The following is a 15,136-nucleotide window of genomic DNA, read 5'->3' as shown; positions in this document are numbered from 1 at the left end:
TTGCAGGTAACCTTGTGCGAGTTGTACCACATGGACTGTTGGTGTTCTTCCCATCGTATCCTGTCATGGATAAGAGCCTGGAATATTGGAGAGTATGTTAATTGCTCTGCCTTTATTAGGTCGCTTGGTTACACACATCAGACAGTTTGTAGTTATGCTGTCTAATCATGTGCATTAAAAATTCTTTGTTAATAAGTAAATGATGAAATCTGGAAAGTAAAAACCCAGGTCAGGCTTCTTTTATTTTGATCACAATACACTGAAACGCAGTGTTGTAGAAACCAAACCCAAAAGAATCTTAATACATTATAATTCTCCTCTGATCTGATCTCAGAGTTCATTTAATTTCACCAGACTTCTCTTCATTAAACCTCCAAATTCTAGTTGGTCTAGGTGTTTCAACTCTTGGGGAAAAAAATCCCAATATGAGCATTTCTCTTTATTTTTAATTTGTAACTGTCGCAGCTGTAACTTTTGTAACTGCTGTGCTCATGACTTGAGTGTCCCTGGTGGGACTTGGTAGAACAGTTCTGGTTTAAATGTTCCTCCTCCTCAAAAGTGAATGCTGGGACAGAGGTGTCATGCTGCAGAGTGGGTCTCTGGGAGGTGGACGTTGGGAACTTGCAGGTTGGAAAGAAAAGAAATGGATCTCTCGTTTGCATAATGTCTGAGTTGCACCAACTGCAAGGAATCACTGTCAGTGTAGGATTGCATGTTTCTGCTTCCATCTCTTCCTCTGTTTGGCAAGAGAGGAACAAACTGTGTTGGGGAAGTCTGTGGTGACCACTCCTGAGCATTTCCTTTCTTGTGGGCACTTCTGATATGTGCTTACTTTCACATGTCCGTTTCTGATATGTTCTTTATCTGTTTAACAGGAGCATGATTTTGCTAAAAGAATAGAAGAAGTGAAGCCAATGTTTGTGGAACCCAGGAACAAAGGAAGCTTTGCAGAGGTTGATTATTTGCATTCCATACCTGTAACATTTTCAGAAACTGTATTTATGTTTAAATACCTTCTCTAAGATGTGTTTGGGTACGAAACACCCAAATTTTGTCCTAGGATAAAATTAAAAGTCTCTGAGCGCTTCTTTGAAGCGTAGTTCTTCTGTGCATCCTTCCTTTACTCTCTTGGCTGGTTGTGCAGGGTCCAGTCTTCATTTGAAATCCAGTGATGTAACAGTGGCTAACATACGTATGTACTGAGTAATCGAGGTGGTAGAAAGCTGTCACTTCAGTAGTCAGCATCTTGTAATGTTCTGCAGGACATTTCCTCCCAGCTTGTCATGCTTTGGGTGTTAAGGAATTGTGCAGTGTAGTCTTGTTTATTTATAGCCACTCTGTTTGCTTCTTAGAGTAAATAATATCCTTGACTTTCTTTCCTGGTTTGCCTATTTTACTCAAGGATCTGCAGAAACACAGGACAGTCCATATTTTTACCTTCTCATCAGAAGTATCTGACATTAATCTTTTATGCTTACCCAGATGTATTCTAGATTTCACAGTAATGTAAGGATTTTGCTAAGTGAATGGCTTCTCACATTTGCAATTAGTAAAAGTAAAGAAAATTATACTAAGCCAAATTAATCACATTTTAGATCTTAGTGTACAAGTCAAACTTAGCGAGTACAGCTTTCTACTTATGCATGTGCAAAGGGTAATACCATTCCTGCTCTTGCTTAAACTAGTTTATCTTTTAGGTAATGGATGCCTACTATGATAAAGTTGTCTGTCCAAAGTCCAACGGAGCTGCTTTTTTGGCAGTATGTCGGGGGAAGGTAATGTAACTGAGAATTTGTTTCTTCTGAGATCAGATTATATAGTTGATGGAAAAAACATCATTCTGGGTTTCAGTACATTTCTGTTATCTGACTGTATTTATATGTGGGGAAAAAAACAAGAGAAGTAGGATGCCCTGAAGCCTTTTCAAAGTTTTGTCAAGTTTACATATGTCTCATTCCTGTTTTTATTAAAGGGATACATCTTTGAGTTCTTTAAAGGGTATGAGCATCATACTTATTTCCTGTTGGCTGCTCACTGAAAACTCAACCCGTTAGATGAGAACAACTGTTTTGGAGGAGAACTAAAAGAAACATTTGTAATCAAACATGTTAGAACCACACTGCTGAAAACCAAAAATATTGTTTAGCTTTAAAAAATTTACATTAACTTCAGGTCCCCTGGACACATTTGATGGCCTTTCATTTACATTTTCCAGTGTTGATAAATTGATTTATGATTACCAGTGGAAATATTTGCAAAATTGTAAATTACTCTTAGAGCCTTTTTGCTGCTGCTTACTGTGTACCAAAACAAGATTCAACTTACTTTGAACCTTCGGTCGCAGTCTCTAAAGCTGCTGTTTGATCAGTGAAGAAAAGACGTAGCTCTCTTTGGGTGAGACTCTCAGCTGAATATGCCTGTCCTTCCAACAACAGCGTGTTACCGGGAGAGGAATAGAGTCTGTGGCGAGATCATGCTTTGCAGTAACATGCAGTTGAAGGATAGACTCTTTAGTTTGTTGTTGTCACAGGGTTAATAGCGTGACTGCAAAATTGGAAATATTTGAGAAGATAAACCAAAGGAGGCATGTTGTCAAAAGCTCTAAAACTAGCTCCCTTCTCAGCCATCACTTCAAGATTCCCTCCCAGGCTGTTGCTCAGCTTTTACATTGGCAGTAGGTTCTAGCAAGCTTTTTGGGTTCTCTGTTCCCTGAAAGAAACTGAAAAACCCAGTCCTTTTTATGAAGAGGAGATTCTGTCCCAGTTGCTCTACTTCTTTTGCTAGCTGTATCTAGGCCTTGGGTGTCTTTAAAAGTTCACAGGAATTTTCTTTCCTGTTTTGGGTGGGTGAAAGGGCGGGGTTTTGTTGTTGGTTTTTTTTTTTTAATTAGAGTTTTTTTCTTTTTGTCTAAGGTTGGTCTTCTCAGGCTGTTATTAGCCTGAGGGACTTCCTTTGTGCCCAAGATAAAATGTCCATAAATACAACTATACAATCGCTAGCTCCAGATGGATTATAGTGCATGCTGTGATTGCTCTTCTTAGTGGCAGTGCTGGCTTCAGCTGAGTAGAGTTGATCGTTCCACCCACCCATCCATCCCTGATGTTATATTCCATCACAGCTGCTTGTGCAGTATGGTAAATGAGATTGGAGAATTGATTCAGCCAAAAAACAAACCAACTTCCCCCCCCCCCCAAAAAAATGATTTTTTTCAGTCTGTTCAACACTCTGATTTAGTTCATTTCACAAAGTGATTTGCCAGCACAGCATGGGATGTGAGCATGTACAGGGGGCATGAGTGACAAATGCTTGAGTGGATGTAAGCAGCACAGCGGGTGAATACGACACACTGATTCTGAGCAGATTTCTGGTAGCTTTCTGTTATTGCTTTGAAATGATTCTGTTCATTTTTAATGTCAGAGAAGGTTTGCTGTGTTCTTATCACGTCTTGTTAACAATTCAGGGTATGGAAGGTTTAAACAGAGGTATTGACTGACATTTAAGACGTCTTCTGAATACGGCTGTTCTGCTTATCCAGGAATAAAACACATGCATTAATGGTGTTGGCTGAGGTATGCTTTGTCAGGGCCTCCTAGAGGAAAAAGCTAAGTTTTAAAGTCCCAGTAACAAAAGCAAAAAATCTAGTTGAAAACATAATTAATAAATAACTAAATTAAATAAAAAAGCTAAGTTTTAAAGTCCAGTAACAAAAGCAAAAAATCTAGTTGAAACTATTCATAATGTATTCATAAAGTACACTTGGCTAGAGATTTAATTTACTGGGGAGAAAAAAGGCCAATGACTGCTGAATTGCTCTGAAATGTCACTTCAAATCCTGTTGATAATGGAAAACACTATCTCTTTAGGCCAGTGAAGGCTTGGACTTTGCAGACATAAATGGACGAGGAGTCATCATTACTGGGCTTCCGTTTCCTCCCCGTATGGAGCCCAGAGTCGTTTTAAAGATGCAGTTCCTGGATGAAATGAGAAGAAGTGGTGCGGGTGCACAGGTAATGCTGGGCAGCTTTTCACTGTTGGCTGTTTGCAGGTTCGTGTCGTTGTTTCTCCCTCATCTCTGTGGATTTGGGCTTTTGTTATCCTCCCAGCCTCATGGGACCATGAATATCAAAAAGTCACAACCTTGGGAGTTTTTCACAAATACAGTCACCTTTTTGTTTTAATAATGTTAAGGGTTCCAAATTCTGTCTCCAGTGACATGGTCTCGATCAAATATAGGCTCAAAAATGGTATAATTCAAGTTTCAGTCAAAATCTTTGTATGCATGTTATCTCTCTATCTTTCTGAGGGAATTATTTCATCCAGAGAGAGGGTGGGCAGGAAGAATTGCCTGTGCTGGCTGGTTTGGGGATTTTTGTTTTGGTGATTTGGGGGGTGGGAGTTGTTTGGGTTTGGGTTTTTTGTGTTTTGTTTTGCTTTGTGTTTGGGTTGGGTTTTTTCTATTGCTTCAGGCATGAGAATGAATGGCATTATAACTTTAGTTTATTGTTCTGGAGGATAGCTGTTAGGTCTTAAATAATATGGTAAGTCTATTGTACTACCAAAGCTGTCAGTGCATCATATACTAAATAGCCCCTCAAGCTGGAATTACTACTTGAGTTTTCTGTGCACCATAAGTCAGGTGTGATGTTCGAGTCAACCTGTATTTGGTTTTCCTAGGCTTTTAGAGATTTGTCAGTAGATCTTGTTGGATACATTCCCCCCCCCCCCCCCCCCTTTTTTTTTTAATTTCTTTAGAAAGAAATAGTGACTGTACAGCACGGAGGATACAATTTACCTGGTAAATAATGTTAATTCTTCCTCCCACCTATTGCAGTACTTATCTGGGCGTGAGTGGTACAGTCAGCAAGCTTCCCGGGCTGTTAATCAGGCTATCGGCAGGGTCATCAGACATCGCCAAGACTATGGTGCGATCTTCCTATGTGACCACAGGTGAAACCTCGGCTCTAGAACATAAACATACATCCACATCTTTATATCCCAACATGGGTATTGGTATTTTGTATATAAATGTGCTGATGTTAGTGTTTGGAGAAGGCTACAGTTCATAAGTAATTAAATTATTTTATATAACAGGTTATATAAATATTGCACTACTTTAAGAAAGTAACTAGATTGTTATCTTCTGCTCCCAAAATATACTGTCTTGGAGCTGCAGGAAGAGATTAATGGTATTAATGCAAAATAAGCCAACTTGTTGAATTCATGTTTGTAATGCTACTGGAAATTATGTGCTAATAACATTTGCATTTTCTCCATCTCTCACTTGAGAAGGCAGTCACCAGCACTGCAGTTTTTGGAGAGGAGGACGAAAATGAGGAAAGATTATATTGCTGAAACAATATAATCTATATTAATATAACGTATTGCTATTATATTACATTAATAGCCATTAATATAATATTAATTAATATGGATATAAAAGGCAACAAGAGTTTAACTGATAGCGTTCAATGCTGAGGCTCGACTGGGGACAGTGAGTGTATCACAGTTCAATACTACTGTTACTGTTGCACAGTTAAAGTCTTTATGGATGAAAGATAAGAATTGGCTGATCACATGGTACATGTTATCAACAAAGCCCTTTTCTCCTGAGTGAAGACATCACCCCATTATATTTACTGCACTGTTTCAATCTTTTGTTGTCTTGCTGCTCTTCCCTTGTCTTTTTGGACCCTGATCTAGCGTTTGTTTCATTCATTTAGGCCAGCCTGGCAAATAACCCTCTCCTTTTCCAATCCCATACAGGTTCACAACTGGTGATGTGAGAGGCAAGCTGCCTTCGTGGGTCCGCCCGTATGTGAATGTTTATGACAACTTTGGGCATGCAGTCAGAAGTGTCTCCCTTTTCTTCCGTGTTGCTCAAGAAATTGTAAGTGCCTTTAAAAAAAAAAAAAAAAAAAAAAACCAAAAAAAAACCACCAAAAACCCGCAACAAATTTTCTTGATAGTGTTGGAAACTAAGAATGCTAAGCCAGGTGAGAGATGTGATGGAGTCACTTGTCACTTCTAAGCATTGGAAGCTTTACGGGAAAGGAGAGATATGCCTCATCTTTCTCTAAGAGTGAGCTGGGACAGGATGTGTTGTCATGCTGGGTAACTCATTAGGTTAGATCACAAAAATAACTTCCTTTTCCAGTTCCTCCTAAGTAAACACAGCTCTCATTGGATGGTATGCAAATACTGGAACTGATGTTAGCATCAAAAACCTTTCTACCTCACCCTCAGGGGGAGGGTATATGTGTGGAAGAATCAGTCAAATCCTTAAATTTAAATCGAAGCTGACTGGTGTAGAGAGACAAACCCATCATTTATTATTACAGTTCATCACTGAGTCATCTGTACTAATATGACTTCTCTCTTAGCATGAAGAAGCACTTTTTCTCAGTAATAGTTCCTTGATTTAAAAAGTAATATTGTAAAAAGACTTTCTAATTGACTGGAGAAAGTCATAGCAAGAAATGGGCTGGAAGCCAGAATGAGGAATGTTTGTCCCCAAAATAGAGATTAAAATTAAAATAAACACTTACAACTTCACATATAGACTCGGCTGACTTCCTGGAAGATGCTTTAGCCAAATACAAGTTGTTCAAAATAATAAGTTACAGATGGATGATACTGGGTGACTCGATGATCTTTTCTGATCATAAATGAGAGTTTCATGCTAAATCAGAACCACAACCCAACGTGCTTTGCCAGAAGGAGCTATGTTGTGGGGACAGTGTTAGGAAACAATTGTTCTTTAGCAGGGTCATGACCCTTTTTCTGTTAAAGTGATAACTGTTAAAGTTTTCTGTTAGTGATACTTAGGCGTATCACTTAGTGATAAGCCTGCTTACTACACTTCATCTGTCTGTGTCACTTCCTAGTTATTTGATCCTTTTTTTAAGAGCACATAAACCCAGAATGCCTAACAATCTTGCTGTCAAAGGTTATTTGGGAAAAAGGAGATGTCTTTGGGTTGTTGCTGAGATTTTTGGTTGCAAAGGAAGTGGAGCGGAAGAGTAGCTTTCTCCTACTGTAACATTTTGTAAACTGCTTGCAGATGCCCCCACCCCTGCCACAATGCCCTTCTGGCTCTGCTGGTTCCCTAAGTGAAAGCGATACGGCACCATCTACTTCATCTGAGCAGATCCTCTCCCTGAAAAAAGCCAAAAACTTGGACGACCATGTTCCCAGTTTGAAGAGGAAAAGAAAAGGTAAGTTTGGGTCCTCACAGATATCCTTTTTTGGTTTAAGCTGAACCAAAAAAGGAGGAGCAAGAGCCTAGAAACTGGAATGGGAGAGAAAGCAAGGAGAGTTCAAAGACCGATGTAAAAGTCTGATCAGAAGGGACATAGCTTGGCATTAGAAAATAGGGGAACCAGTTGCAACTACAGAGCAGAGAGGCAGATGGGGCCTGAAAGTGTCCTGCAGAACGGGAAGAGTTTGGTGGAATATCATAGATAGTTTAAAAAATAAGAACTGGAAGTCTGTTTCTGACTAGCACTGACTTTCGTATGTCCTTCTTCCATCCTGTTGTATAAATGACTCTTACACAGTAACCTGACTAAGAAAGCAGAAAGACAGTGTTGACCTTGGAACAAAACAGTATTTTAAAAGTTGTGGTTAGCTAATGCTAAAGACTAAAGTATTTCTCACATCAGATATTCTTTCAGAATGTTCCACTCTAGATTGCTTGCTGTTTTGGAACAGAACAATGAAACTGCATTTAAAACTGTGGTTCCAAACCAGTTATGACTGAGTGTGAGGGTGACTTCACATTACATGTAAGCCAGTGTGACTGCAGGTTGTCGCTGGAAGGGATTACTTTGGCCACCACTTCTTTTCTCCCTCAATGTCCAACCGTGCACTTACGCTCCTTCCCTTGATTTGAATCCATCTATTGTGCAACTACAGAGCAAGCACACGAGCTTGCTGAACCAATTCACCTTTCATCCACGTGACTAGTAGCTCCATCTCAAGGGATGGGCTGGAAGGTATGACTGGAGGTAAAGGGAAGAAGCTGCATTGCCTCTTTTGATACAGATTTTCAGTTGCATTGCATTAGCTGTAACATCAAACTGCACCTGTAATCATGGTTTTGGCTAAAGAGTTTCTTGTACTGACTTTTGAATTTATAGCGTAATATACTTCCCTTCTTCTCAAAATAGTGACTTTTCTTAGTAACTGACTGTTGAAGTAATTTCACAGAATAGTGGAAATATATTTTGAAGAGAATGCCTTTTAGAAGCAGCAAACTGATACTAAATTAACACTATATTGTCCTGGTTTTGGCTGGGATAGAGTTAATTTTCTTCTTAGTAGCTGGTACAGTGCTGTGTTTCAGATTTAGTGTGAGAATAGTGTTGATAACACACTGATGTTCTAGTTGTTGCTCAGTAGTGCTTATCCTAAGTTAAGGACTTCTCAGTTTCCCATGCTCTGCCAGCAAGGAGCTGCACAAGAAGCTGGGAGGGAGCACGGCCAGGGCAGCTGACCTGAACTAGCCAAAGGGCTATTCCATACCATGGAACGTCATGCCCAGTATAGAAACTGGGGGGTGTTGGCCAGGAGGGGTGGATCACTGCTTGGGTATCAGTTAGCAGGTGGTGAGCAATTGCATTGGGCATCACTGGTTTTTGCCCCTTGAGTTTTATTTCTTTTTTTTTTATTTCCTTTTTTTGTTATATTCCTTTTCATTATCAACATTATTCTCACACTAAATCCAAAACACAGCACTGTACCAGCTACTAAGAAGAAAATTAACTCTATCCCAGCTGAAACCAGGACAACCTACAGCTCTAAATTCTTAAATTTAGAACCAAATATACCTGGATCCTGATTAGTGAGAATATGTATTCTTGGGACCTGAGGGTGACTGTGTCTTATAGATATTGATACTGTGAGAATTGTAGGCTTTAAAAAACACTTGTTCTGTTTAAAAATAGTAAGTCATATTTCATGCCAGAATCTCTTAAAAACAGGAACTCAGTTTCTGGGAAATCCATAAAGCTAAAGTAGTTAAATGCAGAAAACTGTTGCAGTAAGACCTTTTTTTCCATTGATCCTAAGTAATTTTGAGGTTAAATATGATGGTGACTTAAGGAAAAGTTTTGAGAGAAGTCCACCAGGTTGTGGTAGCAAATGCTTGAGCAATTTTGGGAGTGATGAACCAAAGCAGTCTTCTTACTAAGTCGTATAATGTAATTTTGCAAGATGTGGAAGATTAAATAGGCCAACGCATCTTTGTGGATTGCTACGTAAGATTTTGAGGTATTACTAAGTCAAAGAAAATGCAAGAGAGAACGTGGAATGTTAATTTGTCATCTTTATTATGCTGTGATGCCAGTAAATGGAGGTGGAGCATCCAGCCTATGCGTGGAATATGAACAAGAGCTCGTCTCACCTAGAAGACAATGTATTGGGCTCTTGGATGCATTGGAGCGCAATGACAAGAGCAGCGAAGATGCAGAGGAGGAAAGTGACTTGTCGGGAGAGGAAAAGGTAACGGCAATGGTGTAGCAAAATACTTGCTTACGAGTAAAAATTGTAGGCTCTAAAGCAAAGTGAGTTTGGCATTGATTTAAGAGTACCAGTTCAACCCTCTTTCAAGAAAAACTCACTGTAATTGACACTGGTAACTGCACGTTCTCATAATTAAGCTTAATCAAAGGGTTTCCTTGCCACATTCAACTAGATGACCAACAGGTACATACTTGTACTGTGCTCCATAGCTGCTGACCACATAGATTCCTGGAAGTTAACCATGCTCTCTGGAGAGCAAAGAGCTCTCAAAGACGAGGTTGGTAGATATACAGTTCCTCCTGGGTGGAATCTCTGTCAGCGCTTGGTATGTGATCAGATATTGAATTAAAAAAGGGTGGGGGGAGGGTTTATGAATTAGAAATTGCACTTTCAGATGAAAATCTTTGATTTGCCTCAGAGAATGAATATTGCAGACTTGCGGAATATTTTATCTGAATCAAAAATCCACTACTGCATGAAGATCAACAAAGCTTCTTCTGTGCAGTTCACTTTCTTTCCTTTTGGATTGTTATTTTTAATACATCAGTTGTTAGCCTGTGTTCTTCTTGCTTTCCCAAAATCCCTGTTTGCAGCTGCTGGTGGGGTAGCTCCCTTACCTGGCTACCATCAGCAGGAATATTAAACTGCTGGCTTGCAGCCTCAGTTGGCTGAGGACTAGTGTGTGGACTCCAGGAATGCCTATTGCAACATACCTAAGCAGTTGGCTTAGGGGAATAATGCCTAAGGGAAAGTGTGGAGGTGTAAGGAGTATCTGGGGAATATCTAAGGACGCCTAAGGGAGATGGATGGAGACCTGTACAAAACAGAGGGAACGTACAAATTTGGAGAAACTAACAAAGACAGAGAATATTTAACTTGTGTGCAGCTGATTGAGAAATTGGCTCCGTCACCCATGGGCCGCCACGGCATAGACACCAGAACTTATTCTTTGGAAAGCCTGGCACATCTCCAGGGACTTGGTAACAGCTACGGTATCTTGTTAACACAGCTGCACTGCTTTTGGCATAGTTCAGCATTTCCTTAAGTGAGATAAGTTGATGGTCCTGCTGGCTCGGCAGTGAGTCAGCTTGTGTCTGCTTTCTGTATTTGGCATTACTGCTCATCTGCGGCTTGCGGAAAACTGTGGGGTCAGCCTGTGCTGCACCTAAATTGATGACCTCTGGTGCCAGAGATCTGGGGAGTGTAGTCCTGAGACATGCAGTGCCTCTGAGGGAGCCAGCTTTCACTCCAACTCTAGTATTGAGCTGATTTTAATAAGCACTGGATTTGGACTGATAATGGGGTTGGTGTGCTTTCATCTCTTTCTTCACCATCCATCATAGTATCTGTGTTACCATTTTTTCTTTTATCAAGCTTATACTGCACCCTTGTTCCCTAAATAATGGAAAATTAGCTGCTGTCATTCTGAAACAATTTGCTTGGGGTGAAAAAGAGAAGAAGAAAAGCCTTTGTCATCTCAAAAAATCAAAATACAAGAAATAGTCTCTCAATCCATTTAAAGAATGATTTGACAGTTCCCCTTAATCAGTTTTCCTTGTGAGATATGCCTTATGGAAACTTGTCTTTCAGAAGCCTTATTTGTTCTGGATCATGCTATTCAAGGTGGTGCCTTCACATAGTCCAGGATTAAAGATGGTTTTGATGATGATTTTTCTGGCTTATTGCATGTATCATAAATGTTTGACTTGCTGCTTGTATTCCAGTTCTTCGTTCTGTTACATGATACTTAAATAAAATATATTTAAATGTGCACTCAAATCATGGTCAGGCTTGCCTGGAATTCAGTATCCTTGCAGTATTATGAGTGCACTGAAGATTCTATTTCTGAGTATCAGCAACTGACTTTATAAACTGGCAAATCTGAGGTTATTGGCTTAGGGTTTTGTTTATTTTTAGTGTTGTTGTTTTAGTTATAGTTAGTTTAATTTGACTCTGAAGCTTTGTGATCTCAATAGACATATTTAGAAGTCACAGTGGAATATAGGGGTACTGTTATGTTTCACTGGTTCCTCTCACAAATGAACAACACTATTCTGTAAATGCACTGATAGTCACATACTTGCTATGAAATTCTTTTATTGGGCAAGAGCAAAGACATCACTTCACATACCTGCTTTCTCAACAGGTATGTAGAAACCAACTGGCAATATGGGGCTATCCCGCAGTTTCTTCTGCTACTTAGGTGATTGTTTTCAATGTGGTTGATACTGGCTTGATCTAATATTGGAGACTCTGCTATTAAGCAATTCCACTCCTCTTGCTTATGCCCGCTTACTTCTCTTTTGGAGCTTTGTATATACCAATATTCCCAGTCACTGCAGTACAAGCCCAATTCTTTGTTACTGGGAATGGGAGATGCTAAAGAGTTTGTCAAGCCACAAGTGTTTCTGCTACTGTCTCATCCTATCTGCCCTGATATTTTCTACAAGACTGCTTAGGCTTCCCTTCTCAGTACCCCAAGAAAAGCCTGATACAGCTTTTCTTCAGAAGAGAAGTACTTCCAGGCAGGAAAGTGAAGGGGCATGTGAAGCATCATTACACACAGGTATGTGTACACTCCCAGGGTTACCCTGAAACAGTTAGCTGTAAGTCCAGCTTCGCTTAATCGGGAATCTGCACCCTCAGACAACTTTGTCTTTAATTTCTTCTGTTTTGGTCTCTCTTTCTCAATTGTCCAGTGATTACCTTCTAGAAACACGTATGTGTCCCAGGCTCTGTTGCAATAATTTAGGTTGACTTGTTTCACTTTCTTGAATGGTGTCACAAACTGGGTTAACAAGCTTTACTACTGGAAATGGCTAAATTAAATGGACAATAACTTTGAAAAGCATTTTTTTAGACCTTTCTTCTTGTCTTTTAATCTTCACAGGCACAACGTCTGTCAACACTTTCCCTTCAGTATGAGAAGAGGTTAGCAGATGAGCAGAAAGGAGGAAGGAGAAAATAAAGCTAGTCAGCAATACAGTATGTGTCTTCATGTGTCTGTGCTATCCCTGTGATCTGTAGACTGCTTTAATTTGAATTGGAAATTTCCAGGCAGACAGATGACTAATGCCAGAACAATTATGTTTTTCCTCCAAATTGTAAATATTCGTCAATGCACAGCTGACGTCTGTTTCTGTCATGGTCTTTCTCAAATCTAGACATCACAGACCCAATCAAGCACAGGTCCAGGTAGGGCTAGTAGGTGAAAAGAATTGTTTTCTGGCGTTTTCTCACGTTGTCTGCCTTGTGAACATCTTCCATTGACCATGTGTGGTGGGTGGTTTCGTTCTTTTTCATTAGAATAGAATAGAATAGTTCAGTTGGAAGGGACCTACAACGGTCATCTCCTCCAGCTGCTGGTAGAGCCTCAAATGGTATAACTGACCAGTTTTGGTTGGGTAAGCAATCGCATCATAACCCGACCTGTGGTAGGTCATTGTTGTGTGTTATGTTTGCTGTTGTGCGTTATTGTTTTGCCCTCTCTCCAAACTCAGTTAACTCATTATGCAGCTAGTTGCTTAAGAGTCACGATAAATTCATGAGAAGCCCCTGGGTGATTGTGTGTGCCAGTAGTTGTCCAAGGTACTGTGTTAACTGGGTGCTGGCTGGCTGTTGGACTCCCAGTCACCTAGTAAACAAAACTGATAAAAGTAGTCATAGATCCTGAAGCCGATAATATCCAAGGTGTGAGGAAGGGAGCAGGTTCATTGCAGAAGGTTGTGTTTGCAGTTTGTTGCTATCTGATGTCATGATGAGTCAGCCTAGCCCTCAAGGTTTGGAGCAAATGTCACTTCTCTTATTAAGCCTTCTCCTAAGAATAGAATTGTGCAATGAGACTTGGCTGCCTTCTCGAGGAATATTCCTCTGAAGCAGTTTTGTCAGCAGAGAAGGTGAATAGCATTGCTCTTCTGTGAGGGAACGAACGTTCTGTGAGGGAATGAACGCTCACAGATGTTAGAGGGACTAATGTTTTAGAAATAGATATAATAATCAGCTGGGGAAATTAATAATGTACTTGTGCCTCAGGATTGCGCCGTTGATGCTGTTTTTTGTCACGAAGACACGTGACAAGGGTCCAACGGCTTATATGTTCAAAGTGTGTGAGCACATTGTAATGCACAGTCACTTTCATAAAGGAAGGGTTGTTCTGAATCTTTTTCAAGTCCCTGCTGCTTGTAGATTGTAGAAGAAGAATGCTTCCCGATACGAGAGAGTAGTCTAGCTTGCTCGTGTGTATAGTGTCTTCAAGAAATGTCTTAGAGGAACGAAAATGCTTGAACACCTTCCGTTTTTTGTATCTCCTGCTTCAGAGATTTAGGTTTTTCGGTTAATTGGACATTTCCAGGAGGTAGGCCAGTTAGATTTGTGTTTATTCTGTGGCACTGAAGCTGGTTGGGTTTTTGTTGGGTTTTTTTTCGGGAAATAACACATGGATACGGGGTGACTACCATAATTGCAAGAGACAGTAACCTGTTAGTTGAAAGCATTCATTGTTCTGTGTGCTGGCAGAATCGTAAATATATTGCTTCCATCTGAATTCATGTGAGAGTAACTCCTCAAGTCATACTATTTACTGAAAAGTCTTCGTGTCTTTGCAGCAAGCTGATAAGAAAGCAGACCTGACGGAGCCAAAGAAGGCCCGAGCTACGTTGTACATCGCAACAGTGAAGGAAACCCTAAGCCAACAGAACTATGATCTCTTCTCTAAGGCTCTTCAGCACTACAAGAAGACAGATGACTTCCATGCTATGTTATCTCAAATGAGCTCTCTCTTTATAGAGGATGAAAAAAAGCATATCTTATTACGAGGTATGATGGCTTCCTTAGTATATTTGTGACATGACCTTTGTCTTTGAAACAGACTTGGGTATTTCAGAGGTAGGTGGTTTAGATTTGAACTACAGATCAATCGGGATGATAATCATGAACATTCATCACTGTATATCCCCAGATGACACAGAAAATCTTCTCAATCTAATTATCATATGTTAGTTTGCATCTTGACAGGCCTAAAAAAAAATCACGTTCCGTGAAAGCTTGTGTTATTTTAAACTTTGCCTAAAAGTAGTATAGCTTATTCCCTGTGATGTAGGAGGTAAGATCAAGAGTGTGGTTGTGTGAGTTGGATAGATGCATTCACAAGGGTTCAGTGTTAAAGCAGTAAATAAGTAGCAGAATATCTAGAGAAATTTTCCATTTAAATAATGGTGAGTATAAAGCAAGTGATCTGGGCAAGCATGGATAGTTTACTGGTTTAGCTGGTATTTTCTTGGCTTTTAACTACTGCATTGACAGGAACTGGACTCCCACCAACATTTCTGCTAGTTTAACAGTGTTTTCTCTGTGAATTTTCATTTCCCTCTCAACTTGTGAGCAAATGGGCAGACTTTCCTGTGACTTTTTTTCATCTACTAAAATAAAAAAGCATAGTTACGCATCTTGTAAATTGTTTAAGGTTAATTTTAAGGTTAAGGAATGGGAAGCTCAGTATGAGCACTTAGTACTAATAGTAGCCAGTCTGTTTCCCAATTTGCTGATCTTACTATATACATAAGAAAATATTTGATTGCCAAATTAAGGCCTAAGCCTAGTTTTCAAAAGGCAGGCG

General features: G+C 39.8%; 1 protein-coding gene across 1 annotated transcript in view; it reads left to right on the top strand.

The window, feature by feature from the left end:
* RTEL1 (regulator of telomere elongation helicase 1) overlaps nucleotides 1-15,136 on the top strand; it is a 52,610-nt gene that overhangs the window by 24,597 nt on the left and 12,877 nt on the right. The window contains 11 exon segments of the mRNA XM_050907357.1: nucleotides 7-92; nucleotides 876-953; nucleotides 1,698-1,775; nucleotides 3,864-4,007; nucleotides 4,832-4,947; nucleotides 5,764-5,887; nucleotides 7,061-7,214; nucleotides 9,347-9,501; nucleotides 12,413-12,479; nucleotides 12,482-12,507; nucleotides 14,127-14,337. Coding sequence (XP_050763314.1) covers nucleotides 7-92; nucleotides 876-953; nucleotides 1,698-1,775; nucleotides 3,864-4,007; nucleotides 4,832-4,947; nucleotides 5,764-5,887; nucleotides 7,061-7,214; nucleotides 9,347-9,501; nucleotides 12,413-12,479; nucleotides 12,482-12,507; nucleotides 14,127-14,337 — 1,239 coding nt within the window.

This window comes from Gymnogyps californianus, chromosome 17 (assembly GCF_018139145.2).
Source record: "Gymnogyps californianus isolate 813 chromosome 17, ASM1813914v2, whole genome shotgun sequence".
Classification (NCBI taxonomy): Eukaryota; Metazoa; Chordata; class Aves; order Accipitriformes; family Cathartidae; genus Gymnogyps; species Gymnogyps californianus.
This window is presented reverse-complemented; position numbering and strand designations above follow the sequence as displayed.